Source organism: Teleopsis dalmanni, chromosome 2 (genome assembly GCF_002237135.1).
Source record: "Teleopsis dalmanni isolate 2A chromosome 2, ASM223713v2, whole genome shotgun sequence".
In the NCBI taxonomy this organism is placed as follows: domain Eukaryota; kingdom Metazoa; phylum Arthropoda; class Insecta; order Diptera; family Diopsidae; genus Teleopsis; species Teleopsis dalmanni.
Window position 1 is genome coordinate 239491586 of NC_051847.1, and position 20336 is coordinate 239511921.

At 28.4% G+C, this 20336-nt stretch overlaps 2 protein-coding genes across 4 annotated transcripts; one reads left to right on the forward strand and one right to left on the reverse strand.

Moving 5' to 3' along the window:
• The first annotated feature begins 6 nt into the window (after nucleotides 1–6).
• Nucleotides 7–5518, forward strand: LOC119680488 (transmembrane and coiled-coil domains protein 2-like). The gene is made up of 11 exons (XM_038093315.1): nucleotides 7–421; nucleotides 496–690; nucleotides 2164–2228; nucleotides 2306–2475; nucleotides 2551–2678; nucleotides 2751–2928; nucleotides 3000–3120; nucleotides 3510–3614; nucleotides 4672–4785; nucleotides 4851–5026; nucleotides 5110–5518. The coding sequence occupies exons 1-11, from the start codon at nucleotides 85–87 to the stop codon at nucleotides 5234–5236; spliced, it is 1716 nt and encodes a 571-aa protein (XP_037949243.1). The 5' UTR covers nucleotides 7–84; the 3' UTR covers nucleotides 5237–5518.
• A 3077-nt stretch (nucleotides 5519–8595) lies between these two features.
• On the reverse strand, nucleotides 8596–18880 carry LOC119680508 (E3 ubiquitin-protein ligase RNF13-like). 3 transcript variants are annotated; one of them, XM_038093344.1, is made up of 9 exons: nucleotides 18866–18880; nucleotides 14021–14365; nucleotides 13775–13944; nucleotides 13593–13690; nucleotides 13340–13530; nucleotides 13091–13283; nucleotides 9424–9732; nucleotides 9221–9365; nucleotides 8596–9105 (listed from the first exon to the last, which is right to left on the reverse strand). In XM_038093344.1, exons 2-9 carry the CDS (start codon nucleotides 14129–14131, stop codon nucleotides 8691–8693), a joined length of 1632 nt encoding a protein of 543 aa, XP_037949272.1. In that variant the 5' UTR covers nucleotides 14132–14365; nucleotides 18866–18880; the 3' UTR covers nucleotides 8596–8690. The 3 variants fall into 3 exon arrangements, with proteins under 3 accessions (XP_037949272.1, XP_037949270.1, XP_037949271.1); XM_038093342.1 differs by lacking the exon at nucleotides 18866–18880 and adding an exon at nucleotides 18524–18662; XM_038093343.1 differs by lacking the exon at nucleotides 18866–18880 and adding an exon at nucleotides 18355–18662.
• Nucleotides 18881–20336: the final 1456 nt, after the last annotated feature.

Sequence of the window (20336 nt, forward strand, 5' to 3'; positions counted from 1 at the left end):
AAAGGATAATAAAAACCCGTTAATTGACAAGGCTCCTACTTTTTACTTCCTTTTTTAAACTACGGCACATAAAAATTCACAATCATGACGCAAATGAAATATTCCATAGTGTCCAGAGAGCGAGATCAACGTGTTGAAAGTTCGGAACCGGCAATTACTGGTAGTATAGGAGGTGGTAGTGTGAGCAGTGGTGGAATTGTAGGCACATCTGTCGCTACATTTCGTGGCTTCCGAAGTCACAGTCCTTCAAATCGGAGAAGTCGGGAACGAAATCGTAGAGAATTTAACCGCACACATGGTTCGGATCAAGGTGGTTTGTTAGCTTATAGCGGTATGGGTGGTGGATTACTAAGTGATATAAGTGCAATGGACAGTGGTGGTAGTGGTAGTGGTGTGACTATAGAAGATTCACGTTTATCAGGTGTGTTAAAAAAAATATTCAAAACATTTAGATTATTATTTATAATACTAATAATTTGCTAAATGTACTTATAGGCAATGAAGATCTTTGCTATCAATCATTTGCATCAGATGACGTCGATGGTAATCCGCCCAGTTCTTTAGCTGACAACAATAAAAAACATCATCGCCATCATGAACGCACTTCAAGCCTACAAGCAATTGATCGGCTTAACACAAAAATTCAATGTACAAAAGAGTCCATAAGAAAGGAGCAAACTGCCAGGGATGGTAAGTAATATATAATATTTTTAATTTAATATAAACAAGTGTTATATAGGTGTATCAGAGTAGGACATTTAAAGAACTTCAAGTTTCGAGAAATTACTTAGAAACTAGCATTAAAAATAATACCAGTTAGAAGAAATTTTATTATTTAAAACATAGAAAGTATTTTTTATAGTACATTTTATCGTTCGTGTAGATCTCATAAAGAGATGATGTGCTAAATGTCGCCTTCAGACTTCTTAAGAACGACAACTTTGTTGTAGTCCAACTTTGGATTCATAGTAAAAGTAAAATTTTACTGCTATTATAGTTGAAATTAATATTAAGATCCTTAATTGCTAATTTTTACACCAGAACTATCTCGACCAGATAAGATCTCGGGTCAATACACATCACTGAATAGATTGCATGGCCGTAGAAATAAATACATATGTTCATAATTTTACCAGAGAAAAATAAAAATACGGCGATAATGTTAAATTTAATTTTTTTAATTCTTCATTAATTTATCTTTTATAATTCTATTAATATCAACATTATTAAAATTAGTTGTTACCATATGTAAAATATTTTATTTTTAATGTGATGACTAATGGTACTGGATACGAGTTTTTTGAACCAGTTCTACAAAGAAATATGTATTAAAGTCATTGTCAATTAAATAAATTAACGTGAAGTGTAATCAATTATTTAAAACATTTTAATTTATTTATTTGGGATTCCATAAAAAAAAATAATATAATGTTATCAAAATACAACAAAAGAAGATTTGCTTAATTGTGGTAGATTAGAAACGTGGACCGTGCTTTTTACAGCCCTGTTTTACGTCATAAGAATCATATATGAATATATAATATTTGAAAAAAGCATTTTTTAGAAAATAATACTTATGGTTCAGAAAATATCTAATCATTACAATCAATAACAGCGTAACTAAAAGAACTGTTTGATATTATAGATTTAAAGAAAGTGCCTAACAACTTTCCTTACAACTTTTTCTCCAAATATTAACTTATAACTATAATTTAATGTAGACAGTTGGGTTTTTAGTTTGATTTTGGGTTTATTACAGACCACTGTTTAACAGATATACTCGTAACTAGATTATAAAAAAACTTTGTAGAAGGACGCGGAGAAAAATCAAACTCCAATTAAAAACAGCCGAGCACGGTTGACTCGAAAAAATTTAGAAGGTTTGTCATGAAAACCAGATAACTTAGTGGTGGTAATCCCTCTAAAGGTCAATACCACAACTATAGGAGTAACAATATACTTTTTGTTTACAGTAACGCATTTAATTATAATTACAATTATAATAATAGATAGTTGACTTAAAATCTCAGGAGTTATAGGATTATAGGGTTCTATGGGAAATAGGCTTCTTTCATAATCAAAACATATTTTCTTCAATTTCTTACATATAATTAAATTAGTAAGAATCAAAAATATATGTAATATAAAAAAAAAATATTTCAGATAATGTTAATGAATATCTAAAGCTTGCCGCTAGTGCTGATAGACAGCAATTGCAACGAATAAAGGTAATAAGAAAGAAAGCTTCAATTAGTAAGAATAAAATTTATTGTAACTAAAAAAAAATTTTCGTGCATATTTTTAGGCTGTTTTTGAAAAGAAAAATCAAAAGAGCGCACATAATATTTCTCAGCTACAAAAAAAACTAGATAATTATACCAAACGCGCGAAAGATCTACAAAATCATCAGTATCAAAATAAAAGCCAACATCGACAACCGCGTGAAGTACTTCGAGACGTGGGACAAGGATTAAGGTAATCTAAAGAGTTTTGAAGATTATTAATATAGTTTAAAGAAAATGTATCTCAAAAACGGTTTTCTTTTGTTAGAAATGTGGGTGGCAATATACGCGATGGTATTACTGGTTTCTCAGGATCTGTTATGTCTAAGCCACGTGAATTTGCGCATTTAATCAAAAATAAATTTGGCAGTGCGGACAATATCAATCAAATGTCGGGTATGTCATTATCGCTACTAATATTAATGGTAATAAATAATTCATAGATATTCTTTTCATATATTTATGTAGAAACTGAAATTAATAACATCAACATGCCCGTAAATTCTGAGGTAATAGGTACTTCCACGCCAAATAATGCTGTTCCAGCCACATCTACAGGTTCCGGTAATACCGCCGGAAGTGGAAAATTTAATAGTGAAAATGGCAGCGAATGCAGTAGCGTAACAAGTGAGAGTATACCAGCCGGGTAAATAAAATAAATTTAACAGAAATCCTTAATTGTATATAAAACATATATTTGTAATTAACTATTGATAGCTCTGGAAAAAGTCAATCAGGCGCTAGCCAATACCACATTGTTTTAAAATCACTACTCACAGAATTAGCTGAGCGGAAAGATGAGAATGAAAAACTGAAAGAACGTGTAGAACGTTTAGAAGTAAGTTAATTAATTATTATTATCAAATAGTTAAGAACATGTTACGAGAACTATGGCAAAAAGAATTTAAAAGTTAGTTTGGTCAGAAAGACAAAAGTAGCAACAAGAACTTAATAGTTATCTTGATCAGTAAGATAACTATTAATTATCACTTTTCATAAATATATTGGTTTTAATCGATTATCAAAAAATGTTAAAAGCCATATTTTAAGTAAAACAAATATAAGTTTCCTTCTATATTAGGATTTAGTCCAATAATATTAATAATATTAAATTAATAATAGTAATCGTTTTTTAAAGATCACAAATATTACAAAAATTCATACGAATATTTATTTAATCATTTATGTTTTTCATTCATTAATTATATCAAATAATACATATTTTAGACCGCGCAAAAGGATTTTAATAATTTAACCGCCACCCTTGAATCGGTGCGTTACCGTTCAGATGATCTTGTGGACCAGATTAACGACTTGACAGAATTACATCAGGTACGACAATTACACATATGATAAAGTAATATATATTTTAAATAAAACACAAAGTAATTCTTTAAAATTTAAATAACTTTTCCATATTTAATAATTAATAAGTAATTATAATAATAATATTATAATAATTAATATATTTAATAATAATATTAAAAACTTAAGTGTAAAAACTTATTGTTTAAAGTAGCGTTAATTTTTAACTAAATTAAACAAGAATTATTATGTGAATTATTTAAGTGAGAAGCAGATTTGTGTCATATAAATGATCTAACTAAGTTTTTTTGAGTTTTACTTTTTTTTCTAAATACATATACAAACCCGTTTAAAAAGTACTTCGACTAAACCGAACCTAATCAGAAAGTAAGGTCGGGTCTACGTCCCGGAGCCACTCGTCACTTACGACGACCAAGTACCGTTCAACACCTCCAAAAGGGACTCCACAAGCAGGTCCCGCCAGGTTACAAAAAGTACGCACTTAATTCGTTTATAGCGACCCATGAGTTACAACAAACTATATTCACATATAAAAACCTTTTTATTTTCCAGTTTATTCAAATCTACAAATCGACTATAAATAATACTTATCTACTTACTAACTATCTAGCTATCTACTTATAAACTTCGAATAGCCAGTTAAAAATTGAAAAAATAAAGTAATTTCTTTAAAAAAAATAATGTGATTGTTACGATTCCTGTGATGGTTCTAAGTTTTTCTTTTGATAGGTTCATACAATCATGGTATGTCTTATTGTTATAAATACTAATAAGTGATTTGGATTGTGTTAATCCTGGTATATTATCCTAATAATGGTTTTTATTCTGATTCTCCTTTATAAAAAAAAAGAAGCGTAATATGTGCTAGTCCACAAAAAGTTTTCGGCCCCATTATCGGTTGGGCTACAATAATTTATTGCTTTACATATATAAGTTTAACTTAATTACAAGATATATACTTTAATGTTTGAATTAAGCGAATAGTACTATAGTACTAATAATTTGAATCAAATATTTTATTTATATTGAATTTTATAAACTAACTGTTTCTCTAATTGTACAGAATGAAATTGAAAACCTCAAACAAACAATAGCTGATATGGAAGAAAAAGTTCAATATCAAAGTGATGAAAGACTTAGGGACGTAAATGAGGTGCTTGAAAATTGCCAAACAAGGGTAAGTTAGTGTTTTTTTTTAAATACTTTTACAAACTCACCTATTACGTCTATATTTGCCTCTAGATATCTAAAATGGAACATTTATCTCAACAACAATATGTGACAGTAGAAGGAATCGATAATTCTAACGCACGTGCGCTTGTCGTTAAACTTATTAATGTTGTGCTGACAATTCTACAGGTTGTTCTGCTTTTAGTAGCAACTGCTGCCGGTATAATAATGCCATTTTTAAAAACCAGGTAGGGCATTTTCTCTTCATTTGCTATGTTTTTTCATATTGAATATATAAGTAATCAAAGTAAAAATTCTATTCTATTGACAGGGTGCGTGTTTTAACGACATTCTTAACTATTTTTATTATTATTTTTGTGATACGACAATGGCCTGATGTGCAAGATATTGGTGCTGGGCTAGTACGACATTTGAAGGAGTCTTTGGTTGTTAAATAGAATATGTAAAACTTTTTACACAAACACACATCCATCATGCACATATAACATAATTCACATAGCCACACATCCAACAAATAAACATGCTCATTATTAGGCTTTATTCGTTATAAAATAAAAAATATATAATTAAATTAAATTGCTTTAGCTAAAGAAATTAATAGTGCAAAATAAAAACAAAATTATTAAGTGATTTATTTGTAAATAATTTTTGTACAAATATTGCACAGAAAAAATTACCACAATAATGTAATGGAATTAGTAAAATTTTACATTCGAAACTCATCACATTTATTTTTTAATTGTAATTATATTTCATTTGATTATATTAAATAAATTGGTTTATTTTGTAATAAAAACGTTACTGTAAAGTATGTATTTATGTGCTCATTTCTTATAAGTAATATGCATATTTAATAAAAAAATAATTTGTTATAGGCAAAAAGAAATTATTAAATAACAGAAATAATTAAGAATTATGTAATTTGTTACTCATAATAGGGTTTTTTTATTAATATAATATAATATACGGCTTATATATACAAATTTATATAATATACGTAAATTAGGTTAAAAATAATAAAATGAATATTGCATGAGTAGTCGCCTCATTGATTAATTATTGAATTTAAATAAACTGTAATTTTTACAAAATAAAAGTAAACCTGGAATTTTTTAATGAAATTATTGGCAAATATTTGAGGAACAAAATATCAGTGAAAATAGAAACGTGATATTATTTGGAAAAATCGTGAAATAATTTAAATAAAAATTAATTAATTAATAAATTGAACTTAACTTAATTAAGTAATTATGTTAAAATTGAAAATGTCCTTATTACAGTGAATACTGAATTTTTAATAGATATTTTTGTTTCAATGACAAAAAGATTCTCAGATTTACTAAAGTAATTAGACCAGATAATGAAAAATATCAAAGGTCCAGGTTTTAATTATTATTTTATTTTTATTTTTTTTTTTTGTATATTTTTGAATTTCACCTTTTAATTTTTAAATTTTTTGATTATTAAAATTCTACTAATAGTTCAGATTTTTCTAGAAAATGGTTTTAGTTAAATTAAATCAAATTAAAAAATAAAGGGGAATTAAGGAAATTTACTCAAGTGAATTTTTGGACTGGCTAAATATCAGTCATTGGTTTTAAGACTGATCTATTGGTTTTTAGACTGAAGCTGTCAGGATTTGAACTCTGCCAAATGTTAACTGCGTGATAAAAAAAACATACAACGTACATAGAAAGAACAGCTGCATTGATGAATTTAATAACTGTGTTTTTAATGCAAACACTAAATACTAAAGATTTGCTATGATATAAACAAAACTAACAAAAATATAATAAAATGGCATTTACTAAAACAAAAATATTTATAGTTAAGCATAAATATTGCCGTAGAATGCCTCCGCATGAACATTTCCAGTGATAAAAAAACCGTTCATACATGTAGTCAGCTGAGCTCAACTTAACTCAGTAGCGTTAGATGAAATTTTTAAACAGGTTAGCCGGCTATAACCTCTATTAATAGGTACCTCTGTTATATTACAATTTGTAACATGTTCTAAGAGGTTTATTTACATATAAATGGACAATTCAGTGCATATTGTATTTAATAAAGTAGTCAACTAGTTTAAAATATTTTCAAAGCCATATTTAAATTTTTTCATTAATGTTACCAGACCACTCAATAATAATGCTTCTTATTTTATAAAGATATTAAATTTTACAACAGTTTGGTTTATGAAATCAACAGAATTTTTATAATAATATTATAACTCTTGTTTGATTATAATATAAGTTTTATAAACATATTTTTTTATTTCAATGATGTTCGAAAAGACAAATATATATATATATATTAGAATTATAATTCGGTAGGTATAAACCCAGAAGTGGCATGTTATGAATGCTGAGAAACATTCCTAATATACTTCGAAACAACTCTTTAATTTGGAAATCATTTCGGTTATGTTCCGAAATGAGCAAATTAAATGTTACTAAAAAAGAATAAATTGAGGTGTGACACTCCAATTGAGTTGTTCCAAATGAAGAAGTCGATATTGAACCAGAATGGCTAGCATCAACAACAAAAAAATAAAACAATTTTGATATAGGTTTCGTCCACGCAGGCTATAATGTCAAGAAATTGATATATATCAAAAAAATATTGCTCGAGCCATAATAATAAAAATAATATAATAAAAGCAAAATATATTATTGAAAGTTTTAAATAGAAAGAATCTATTTCTGATTTTTACAATAAAGATAGTAAAGTAATAATAAATTTTTAATAAAGTATAATAACAATGTATTTTAAATTTTATTGTATTTATATACGAATACGTTTCTATAGTTGAAAAAAATATTAAAAACTTAAATTCATTACAAAGTATTAGTCGACAATAATTACAATTAAATCACTGTTAATTAAATGTTAGCAGATTTATTACATTTTTTGTGTTGTTGATTTATTTATTTTATGTTAAAATATTTTTTATACACATAAATTATATGTTGGACTTACACATTTATTTTGTAAGTTAAATATTAAAATCTACAAATAAACATATTATGAACTATAAACACTATATTTTTTCTAAATTGTTCTTTAGTTTTTGGCTTCAGTAGTTATAATATTTGTAAATCATATGTCTACATTTATAGTATTTACACACATATTATTTTCAGAAAGAAACAATCCTAATATTTTACACTAAAATGGAAAAACTCAACTGCGTAGTCTTATAATAGTAAACCGTTAATATATAAATATTATTTTATTTTATAACTATTGTATTTTATGACAAAAATATTTTTCGTATTTCATTAAACTTATAATTATAAATATTAAAAAAAAAATTTTAATATTGGGAATTCATATCTTAAGGTATGACATTTTGCATTTTGAGAGTTACGTAGATTTTTTTTTTATTTTTATAAAAATTATATATATTTTAAAAATTTTAATAAAAAATAATAATATTATTTAAAAAATATATCTATAAATCAATATATAAAATAAGAGAAATCAATCAATAAAAAAAATTAATTTACAACATAGGAATTTCACTTATGCTTTTTATAACGTTTACTATATAACACTAAACGGTAATAACTATTAACATTTAAGCCAATTATAAATAAATCACATTTCATATATATATATAACTTTAAAAAATAATCATTGACAAATTTTAAAAATTTACTAATGATATCTTCATCGTAGACTAAATACTTTCGATTCAATTCTAAAGCGTATTTAAAAAAATTAAAACAACGTAAATACGCTATATCATAAATACAAATTATGGTGATAAAGATTTGTTTTTTTTTTTTTGTCATATAATACAAAAAAAAGTAAACGTTATAACTGTTAAATAAAAAAAAAACAATTTTTTTCTATTTAATTTAATCATCCACTCCACTTATATATATTGCCTTAAATAAAAAACTGACGATCAGTATTTGCTGTGGCGTTACGAGGTTGATATGTTGGACCTCTTAATGTATCACTGTGATTGGCATTCGGTAAGGCTACAACACCAATACCACCTTGTGTGGGCGTTTGTATGAAAACCAAATTGGGGTCATTCATATTATTACCAATTGCATCAGAATCTGAAGGATTTGTTGGTGTAACTACAGCGATTGGTTCATATATAGACTGATGTGGTGATTCATCCTCATCCTTGAAACTACCGCTTAAATTCGGATTTAAAATGTTATTCGAAGAGTGTGACGCATTATCATATGTGGCAGGTATTGTAAAAGAATTCGTAGATGCGACATCGGCCACAACTTCCTCCAGATACGGTGGCGCTGCTACACTAATTGGATGCACACGACGAAACAAACTAGAAATATTTGAATAGCACATTAATATTTTTAGATATATAAATATATGTATATATAAAAATATTGTGAATGTATATTTAATATTTAAAAGTAAGTAAATTTTATAAATTGTACCCATTATATATAGTCCGAAATAGGTTTGGCCTGCCGTTCAATTCTTCAGCTGTTTGGGATGTTTGTTGAACAATATTATTTGGTGTACGATCAAATGGATTAACCCGACGTGAATTATGTGAGGGTGACTGATGTGCTAATAATACTAAATTTCCAAAATCTAAATAATTCAAAATACGAGATATAAATCACAAATTTGTTACCATTTTCTTCATCAGATGTCACATCACCGGCACCTAATGCAGTGCTGACAGTTGTATTACTACTCTCACGCGTAAATGTACCATGGCGTGTTGTTGGTATAACTTCTGTTGCCGTTCTAACAGTCGATGTGTTACCACTTGGTTGTAATAGTGGAGTTGTGTCATCATCTGTATCCGATACACTATCCAATGAAGACTGTCGATTCCGATTTGATCTCGCCGTGCCTTTCGTAAAAACCTTTCGCTTACATATGGGACAAACGCGACGATTTTCTGTTAACCAAGGGTCAATGCAATGACTATGATATGCTAAAATAAAGAAATTTTAATTTATAAAACTTTTTAAAAACGATTGAATTATTAAAATGAATTTTGAAAAAAGAAAACCTAAAACTAACCCTACGTTCTTATGTAAATTCTTAAACCAAATTTTTCAGATCAACATGTTTCGACTGTTACATTTAGATGTACTCTTGATCTGTCGAATTTAGTTACTCAATCTAACGTTTTTAGTGGACATTTTTATTATTCATATATACATATGTGTGACCTAAAGAAGGTGATTCGCTTTTTAACCACCATATTCAACCTAATTCTTCACGATGCCATTAAGTCGCTAGTGGTAACAGGGAACATATTCAACAAAACATTGCTGACCATTGTCTACGCAGAAAACATAGCGATCTTAACCAGGTTACTACACTATATGAAAGAAACGTTTGTCGATTTACAACCCAGAGCTAAGGTACTATGGCTAAACATTAACAATAACTAAACAAAATACATGTGGGTTGGAAGAAATACGCACAGCCCAATTTCAGAAACCTTTTAAGTCGGTGATTTCACTTTTGAGGAAGTTGAAAGCGCTAAATACCTGCGTGCCCTCATCAATAGCAGCAACGACATCAGTGATTGTAGCTAAGACAGAATTGTGGTAGCAAACAGAAGTTATTACGGACACGCGAAAATCTTCAAATCTAAAATAGTGATCAGACGCACTAAATTACACGCTTACAAGGCAATCATCAGCCCAGTATTATGTTACGGGGCCGAAACTTGGACTTTAACAATAGCAGACGAAAAACAAATCAGAGCTTTTGAAGGGAAGGTGGTAAGAAAGATTTATGGTCCCATCCGCCTGAAGCACGAAGAACTTCGTCGGCGAACGAACGCAGAGCTACTACAACTTTGAAGATGCTGTAAAATTAGCAAAGTTGCAGCGATGAGATGGATCCTGCACGTCATGAGAATTCCGGATGATAGACCAGAAAAGCGTATACTCCATTTCACGCCGTACAACGACGGCAGAAGAGGTAGACCAAGTATTAGAATACTCGACAATGTGATCGACGCTATCAGAAAAATAGGTATTAAAAATTGGAGGCCTAAAACAACGTGCAAAGCAGAATAAAGGAAGCTGATTTCTGTAGCTAAAGCTCAACCTGAGCTGTAACGCTGATGATGACATATGTATGTATGTCTATCAAGAAAATAGCTCGAGTGTTACACTTTTCGTCCGAGATTAACCAATCGAAAATAAAAATTGCACTAAATGTAAATCTCGATTGAAAAAGTTACTCTGGATTTACCAATCGAAAGCGACATAAAATTGTTGATTTGTTGATTGCTGATTTGGAAAGGCATTGTGCAAAGAAAACATAAAACATAAGCATTACATCTCCATATTCAGAATAGTACGATAAGTTCGTACTTAAAATGAACTATCCTCAATAAAACTCTTGTCTAAGACAAATCAACAATTCATGGATAGTAATTAGAGTATGTACTTAGTAATAGACAAGTCATCACCCTTGTTTGTTAGATAGATTACGCGAGGATCTTTATAACTGCGTCATTAGATAAGTTAAATCAACAACCTCAAAATCGATTAAATCGGAAAAATGCTTCTACTGACCCATATGCTCTTTCTAGGAACAGTTTTGATTGGGTAAGTTCGAATTTAGATGATGTAACGATGTTAGATTGTACAAATATCTATATGCAACAAGTTTTATAATATTTTAAATAGGATTTTAGAAACTAATTAGAACATCAAATTTCGAAAACAAAACGCCATAATCGATTAGAATTGAAATGTATTATGAACCTACGTTTTTGATAGTGTATAATAAAAAGCCTCATCAATACCATTAATTTTATAAAACCACTGCTAGTTTAAAGTATACCAGAAAAAATAGTCTTTTCTGATATTATAGCAAGTAAAACACGCAAGCCCCTGAAAAGAATTAAATTATCTCATCGAATTTATCGAACCCGCTAGGTAACGAACTAATAATAAGTACTATATTACTTAAAATCGATCGCCAGTGATTGACAAGAAGCACCCTCGGAAAAATATCTTTAGCATTTACAGTCTGTGTAAGTCTTCAATAACTGTCCGGCTGGTGTCACTGCCATCTAGGAATTGCGATGCACCAAGCGGGACTATTTCAAAAGAGTAAGCTTTGATATTTATTACAGACATCATACTCTGTAAATTAAAGCTTTGCAATTATCTGCTTCAAGGGATTCAACTTAGTACTGCCAATAACATACGTGTCTATACACAGAAAAAAAATCAACGGTGCCAAACTGCCATTATATAAGAGCTGAAACCTTCGTCTCTCAACTTCTTTACCGATTGAATAACAAACCACTGTGTCTGTGACTCAATATCTGAGTTCTCATAGTACACATAGCTTCGTCAAGATGGGATCAATTTTCCCCAAACATGCTGACGTTGTGTGAGGCTTCAGCTGTTACTGGCAGGTAACAGCTATGTTAGCCTAAAATTTACCACTGCACATAGACGATTTTAGAAGCAAATAAGATGTAGAACACTTTCTCGACCGATAAAACTTACGCTGTATAGCTTGCTCTTCTTATCTATAGCTATGTTTGGCGCAGAAACATAGATGCCATCACAGAATACTGAAGCTACACTGAAAGTATTCGGGAGAATATACGAGGTTTATCGCGATAATTGATATTGTTTGATACATTAATATCCAAAAGCTACAAGGAAAAAAATATTTGAGGCGAAAGCCAGAGAAAAAAGGCGTAGAGAAAGACCGGGTGTGGGGTAGCACAAACTGCACTTAAACGAAATTAAAGAAAACAAGTCGAAGAAGCTAATTCCAATATTGGTTGTAACTAATTTGGGGGTCCTAATATTTTAAGACTTACAAAACTGCGAATATTTAACACCAGCCTAAATCTGTTTTTGTGTATTGTAGAAGTCTAGCGCAGATATTACTAGTAAACCGAAAACAATAAGCAATAAGAATCTCCTAATATGAACAAGCAAAAAGCAGTCACCAAAAAAAATAAAAAATATAATGTAGGGATAAAATATCATGACAAAAAGGTGCACATCGATGGAATACGAAACGCTCTAGAAGACTAGGAAAAAATATATATGGAAAAGAAAGCTGCTAAATAAGCTACATATCTCATTAGCAGCAACTCAGAACACTCGCCACCGACCGAGACTGTTGAAGGAAACTTTTATTACCTTATGCTCTGGATCATAGCGACAATTGTTATTATTTATAGTTATAATTTTGTTAAAAGTTCTTGCATAGAACAAGAATCTTATATATATAATATATAAAAACTAAAAATAAAATGTGTTTATTACTAATGTAGGAAAGTTTGTAATACTTACGATGCCTGCATGGCAATACACGCAACTTATCGCCCTCAACAAATTCATCCAAGCAGATAACACACGTATCATGGACGATATCACTATTCTTAGTGTATTTTAAAATTGGCAGCTTTTTTAGTAAGCGTTTCGGTAAACGATTTCTTCGGACACGCCGCTCCTCACGTACGCACTTATAAATCATGTAAAATATCTACAAGAAAATAATTATAATTTTATTTATTTTATCTAATATTTAATTAAATTTACCATAACAAGAAAACAAAGACCGATTAAAATTGAAAAAGGTAAAATCAGTTGAGTGTTAATATTAAAAGGTGGTTCATCGTTAATAACAAGAATTACATCCGCAGATTGGAGTATTAAACTCAAGCCAGTTGTATAGCCAACAAATACAGAGGGTATATAAATACCAGTTGAATTTTCAGCTCTCATTTGTTCTACAAATTTGTTAAGCATATTAATTAAATAGCATATTAATTAAATATATATTCAAACTAACCTAAATCATCACTTTTGTTGTTATAAACAATAACACAATCATAACGTGCTTCTTGAGCATTACGCACCTTCAACTCGAAAGAACAATTATCCCCACCCCTGTAATAAAAAATAGACCATTGAATATTATTTCATTATACATTATATACTATTAATTATAATTAATTAATATTGTAGTATTACCTTTCGATAATGGCAACAAATTGGGAATTGCTTGCATAGCGTCCTTTATTAATTGGGTCAATTTTTGTACAACCTTGAAAAGGATTTGTCTGTTTACCAATATATTTAAGACCACTAGATGGTAAACTAGGACCAAATGCTGCTGGCATGTCATTATATTCTTCAATTAGCTTCGGAAAAAAATTAAAAATAAATGTTCATAATTTTCCAATTATAATTATCGAAGCATACATTATTTTAGCTTACCTTATTAGTGTTTCTGTTATAAACTAATATATGAGCATCTGATACAATACACAATCCTAATATAGCAATTTTGAAAACTACCAATTGGATTTTCGTATCTTGTAACAGCATTTTGATCTCTATAATTGTAGGATCAAATTTTAGTCACTTATTAATGTGTAATTTAAAGCACAAATTCGTCAAAGCAGAGTCGTAAAACTATTAAAATCTTTACAATGTTCCCTTCTATTTCTTAATTATTCAGAACTAAAACTCTTAAAGCGGATCAAATATTTTTTTTAAAAATCGGTACTGTATTTCACTCTTTGCATGTCTCATTGGGATATGGAATTTGTTGTAAACAATCTGTAACATAAAAAAAATAATTCAACCTTTTTCAAAATATTTTAAATATACACATATATGTAAATACATACATTTTATTATACAAATTTTAATAAAATTGAATTAAAATTAGGTTCATTGTAATTTTTAATGCACAAAGAATATAAATAACTGAAAAGTTCATTCACTTTTTATATTGTAGAAGATACACAAAAGTACATATCAATACAACTCTTATCAAATAATATTGATAATGTAACTGACCAAAATTATGATAGGTAAATTAATACAATAGGTAAAGCCGATCAGCATAGATAAAATGTTTAAAGCAACTATATAATGTGTATGTATAGTATAATATATGAATGTAAAGAAGACATACAATATTAATCTGTAATATATATATAGAAAGGTATAAAACATAAACTTCATTAATTGGAAAAGCTTGTACAAAATCGTGTTGTTGCCATTTACTAACAAGGTTCTCAACAAGCTGCACTACGAGGAATAACCTGTATATATGATTAAACTGTATATATATACAATACCAACGAGAGGAGCATATAACTGTAGAAGACTATTTAATGTCGACAGCCACTTACTAGGCTCTTCCTCGAAAAAGAGTATTTATATACATTACATAAATACTAAAGGCTAAATAATAGAATATCTACAGACATTTAAAAAAAATGAACTAGGATCTTTTTCGTGATAACCCTAAATGGGACTTCTATTGTAGAAGTGTAGTCTAGTATGTAATGATAGATGGCCGCAGAGAAGCTTAATCGCAGAATCATACTACAAAAATAAAGTTTAAAGGTTCATAAGTGTAATTTTGCTACTAAAGCTATACTCCTTGTCAAAGAATACAAACCCGTAAAACACATATCTTTTAGAAAATAATTTATTTTTAGATTAACGATATATATATAATAACTACTAAATATAAAATAATAGATGTCTTTCTGTCCTCTTATAGATTGTTGTTATAACCCGGTGGTACCTGGTTGTGAGGTCCCTTTGGCAGGCGTTAAACGGCACTTGGCCGTCTGAAATATTCTGAAACCTTTCGCAACCTTTGTACAAAACGGTTTAAACAAAACGGGTTGTTGATAAAAGCAAAATCAAAATTTAAAGCAAAAAAGATAATTCCAAGTAACAATATAATTCATTCAAATTTTTTTACTTGATGATTTAAACAATAAAATGGTAAAAAGAATATAACTAATATTTTTAGTCTATATATCGGGTTGGGTAAATAGTTTTTGGCGTTCTGCGAAATAAAATAAAATAATAAAAGTTGCACTAACATTTTTATTGTTTTACAAATGACAGATTAGTTAAATATTTTTTTAGCATTATTGCATTTGTATTAAAAATTATTGCATGAAATTTGGAAACAATTCGGTATTTTACTATGACAAAGAATAGAATATAACACAAGCATGTGAGTTCTTATGGTAAAGACACTCAATCTATAGATTACATATATATAAATTATAAATAACTCTGATATAATTCTATATAAGATTTAAGAAAAATGGCATATGAGTTGTTACACTACTTAGGAACTAAACATGGAACACAGCACTGTTATTAACCATTTCCATAAAGCTAGTTATAGAAAAAGCTCGATGTTGAAATATGTGATACATTTTGTGAAGAAATATTTAAAAGTTTGTAATCTATCTGCAAATAGCAATAGAAAAATGTTAAAATCCAGTCATTTCCAAAAGTCTATACGAAAACGGGCTTACTCAAAAAAACATAAACTTCACAAACTGTAGGCAAACTTTACAAATTAATGACAAAATCAGGGATACGGTCTGTTTAGAGGGATTGTAAGTGTGTATCATCTATCATAAACAAATATAATTTACCTACCTAACTGATTTAAATTTTCAGTCACACTTAAAAAATATAAATTTCACAAGATATGGCAAAACTTTACAAATTAATGACAAAATCAGGGATACGGTATATTAAAATGAATTGTAAGGGTATCATCTATCATAAACAAATATAACATATCTTCCTGATTGATGAAATTTCTGTTTAAATTACTGAAATTCTCTAAATTTCTGGCTATGAGCCAGAAAGGTACACACGCTATAAAATGACAATTGTCGCCCTTTTGTAATTCTACCATAGTAAAGTTGTAAGATTAAACTGTTAAAAGTTCTTTTTTTTTTATTATGTATATATGTATAGAACCAATATGGATTCCCTCATCTGGGCCCTGGACATAGGAACATCGTAGTGAACGCCATCGTCACTGGCGGTACCGGTTTATATTACCCTAGAGACCATTAAAAGAAGTACCTTCCTCTGCTTTCTGCTACTTGCCAATAACAGATGGAAAGCACTTAGGTTATGTGCGCATTCCCCAAAACCCTTATTGCAGTAGTTGTGGAAACCCGCAGAAGAAAGAAACCATATATACATTTTTCTGTTAATGCCCGGATTTGGCGTTCAGAAGATATAGGTTCTTAAGAAAACACTACTTTGATAGTTTATCAGACTGTACATCGGTGAAGATGAAAGACCTATTAAATTACCTAAATTCGGCGGGATGGATTTAGTCTCTACTCTTCTATACTAGGGTTCTTGCGAGAAATGTGGTAGCAAAATGGCAAAAAATCGTTAATTGAGTACATGGAAGTTATCTAATGGCCTACCACTGCAACCAACCAGAACCAAGAAAGTACAAAGTTGAAAATTAAATTTAAGATTTAAATTTAAACTTATTTTATTTATTTTCTTAATCTTATTTTTTCTTTTTTACTATTTATCAAAATAGTAAAATAAGGATTACATATTAAATTTGAAATTAAATTAAATTTGCAGCAATTCACAATAACGAGAATCAGATGTTATCTTAACGAATACAAAAACAAAAATATCACATCTGATACATCTCAGCAATTTGTTAACTCCATAATGTTATAATTTCACAAAAACAAATACACATAGAATTTTATCACTTTACCGAGATACCGAGCACATCTGTATAGCTCTAATATTTGTAGAACAATGGTATACACATATTATTCCATTGTTAAATGAGCCTTGTTCTGCAATTGGTTGGGGGGAAATGTACGCCTTGCATAGGTCTTAGTACGCAACTATTCTTGCAAATTAAATTTAAATTATAAATATGGTTTTAATAGTCCTTTAGCAACGTCTTTTAATTTCAAAAAAATTACAATTATCATAAATTATTTAACTGTCAATACTTTTCCAATACTCTAAGAAATGAACTGGGTTATTCACAGGTAATATTTAAAAGTATTGTGTGTTTAAAAAATATAATTAAAATAAATCAAATATCTACGCAGTAAATATGATTACCAAAAACATTATTGCAAATATGTCAAAAACCATACAATACGTGATTTCATTGCAGAATTAAAAAAATATTGATGTACGACAAAAAGCAAACTATTGGCTATTGAATTAAAATAATATCTACTTGCATGTCTGGGTTGAAATATACACAATTTCAAATAGACATTAATAATGATAATATATTCTAATTTTGAGCGCAGGTATTTAAAATAATAATCTGCTTTTATTTATTTTACAACAAATGCAGGATTGATAAGCTTTTGGTGACTGAATTCCAATAAGCACTTGAAATCACTTCCTACACTATTTTTGTAGAACATCTATACTTATATGCTTATATATTTACTGCATATGTTTGTATTTATTACTCCAGTCTAGGTTGCAAACGGAGAAATTCAATGAAAAATCCCTGAACTCTATGACAAAATAAAATTTGCTTATTGAAAACAAGAATAAAACATTTTTAATTTTTACATTAAAACATTTTTAATATGAACAAAATAATAATGTTTTTGCAGATCCTTCTTACAAAAATTCGAACACATACACACATACACATGTATATATAATTTAATAAAAAAAATCTGTTGGAATCGGTGTACAAAAAAATCATACCAGCAGGTGGGTGCATTTCTTATTTTGTCATCTTCACATTAACTTACTTTAAAAAAATATCAGGTGACGCAAAAATTTTTATAAAACTAAATTTGCTTATAGTTTTTTACTAGACTTAGTTACATCTCAATTATTATTCTTTTCTTTTGTGTTCTGTTTGGCTTATTGTTATTGCGTTTTTGTCTTAAACATTCGCACATTTATAATTGTGTATACCTCTTAAAGAATTTTTAACATTTTCTTCATAAATGTTATAAATTAATAACATTTTTAGAAAAATTAACTGACAAATCGAACAAATTATTAATATTTGCACTGTTATTCACTTTTTGTAAAACCAATATCTCTGCTGCAAAACAACTGATGAAAAATAAATAGTGTGAACGAATAATGGGAATGAAGAAATTTGACAATTCAAATAGGACTGCCAACATATTTTCCAAATATTGATTAAATTTTGAACTAGACTTTTTTAACTGCCCATGACAAAATCTTTAAAATTTTAATTTCATATTTCTATATAATTTTATCTATAAAAATTTGTTAAATAAAACTTACACAAATAAAAGTTTCATCTTTTTAAAATATTGCTGCACACCTTGTTTACTAATTTTTAATAATTATTTGACAATACTCGAAACAGCTGTATGGTCAGCAAAAAATTCAATTAATTAAAATAATATAAAATGAATATTTGTTCTCGTCATTCACTACTGTTCGAAAAAGCCTCTTTATTTTTTTTATTATTATTTTTGAGCGTGTGTGAGTGAATTGAGGTAAAGTAAATTGAAATATCCCAGCGATTTTTTGCACTGCACTTATGTAAATATTTATTTATTCATTTATTACATTTATTTATTATTTTTAGTTGTAAGTTTTCAAATTTATTTATTAAACATCATATAAAATTTTCACCTACTAATTTACCCTACTCGAAATTCTGGTAAATATCAACGTACCATACCGACATAATTTACTATTTCCCTCAATTTATCAACAATTTACTCGAACTCGCACACGGCCTTAATACAAAATTTTATATTTAAGTATGATTTTAATAAGTATGATTATTTATAATATAAAAATTATGACAACTTGCCTATAATAATAATAATAAATCTTGATGCGTTTTTCATTGGTAAATCTGTATTCAATCTTGATTTATTGTCAAAAATTTTGTTGCTCAATCGAACAATTCTAGAGTAATACTATGTTGAGAAAGCTAAATTTTATAAAATTTCATTAAAATGAAATTAAGTTAATTTAGATTAAGTTCATACTGCCCCTAAATAAGGAAATCATATGTTCTTTGTTTACAAATCGAATGTTAAAAATTACATGCTCAAAACACCATTTGTATCTGAGAAATTTTGTGCGTTCATTATTATAACTATAAAGGATGGCATTTAGTAGTTTTATTAGTTTTAGTATATTACAAGTATTTGAATTATTATTTTTCACTATATTTTAAATAAATAACAGTTACAGTTTTTTCCCTATATTCAAATCCAAAAATTTGCACTTTTTTCAAAACATTTTTTCAGTTTTATTAAAGTCAGCTGTTTTTAAAAATAAATGTCACTTTTTCATTATCAGAACTTATCATTTGATTAAAATTTACCTTACGTATAGTTGCATTTGAAATGTCCCTTAATTTCAGCCTTCGTTTCAACGAAATTAAGGCCATTTTCTTTAATTTTGTTTTGACCTTAAAACTGAATTTTATATGGAAAAAATATTTAATTATTGTACATATGTACATCCAATCAGACCATACTTTATCTGCCAAATCATATAAAACAGATGCTAATTTCAGGGTAATTTTGCTAGCAAATATTTCTAGCAAAATATCTGGTGTGTAACAAATTAATCTCAAGCATTATACATTTTGCCCCAGATTTACCAATCGAAAATAAAATCGCATTAAAAGTGTGTTGAAATGATATCTCGATTGGAAAAAGTACCTCAGATTTACCAATTGAAACAGCCATTAATATTACTTCAACAACTGTTTGAGCTTTAAAGCAAC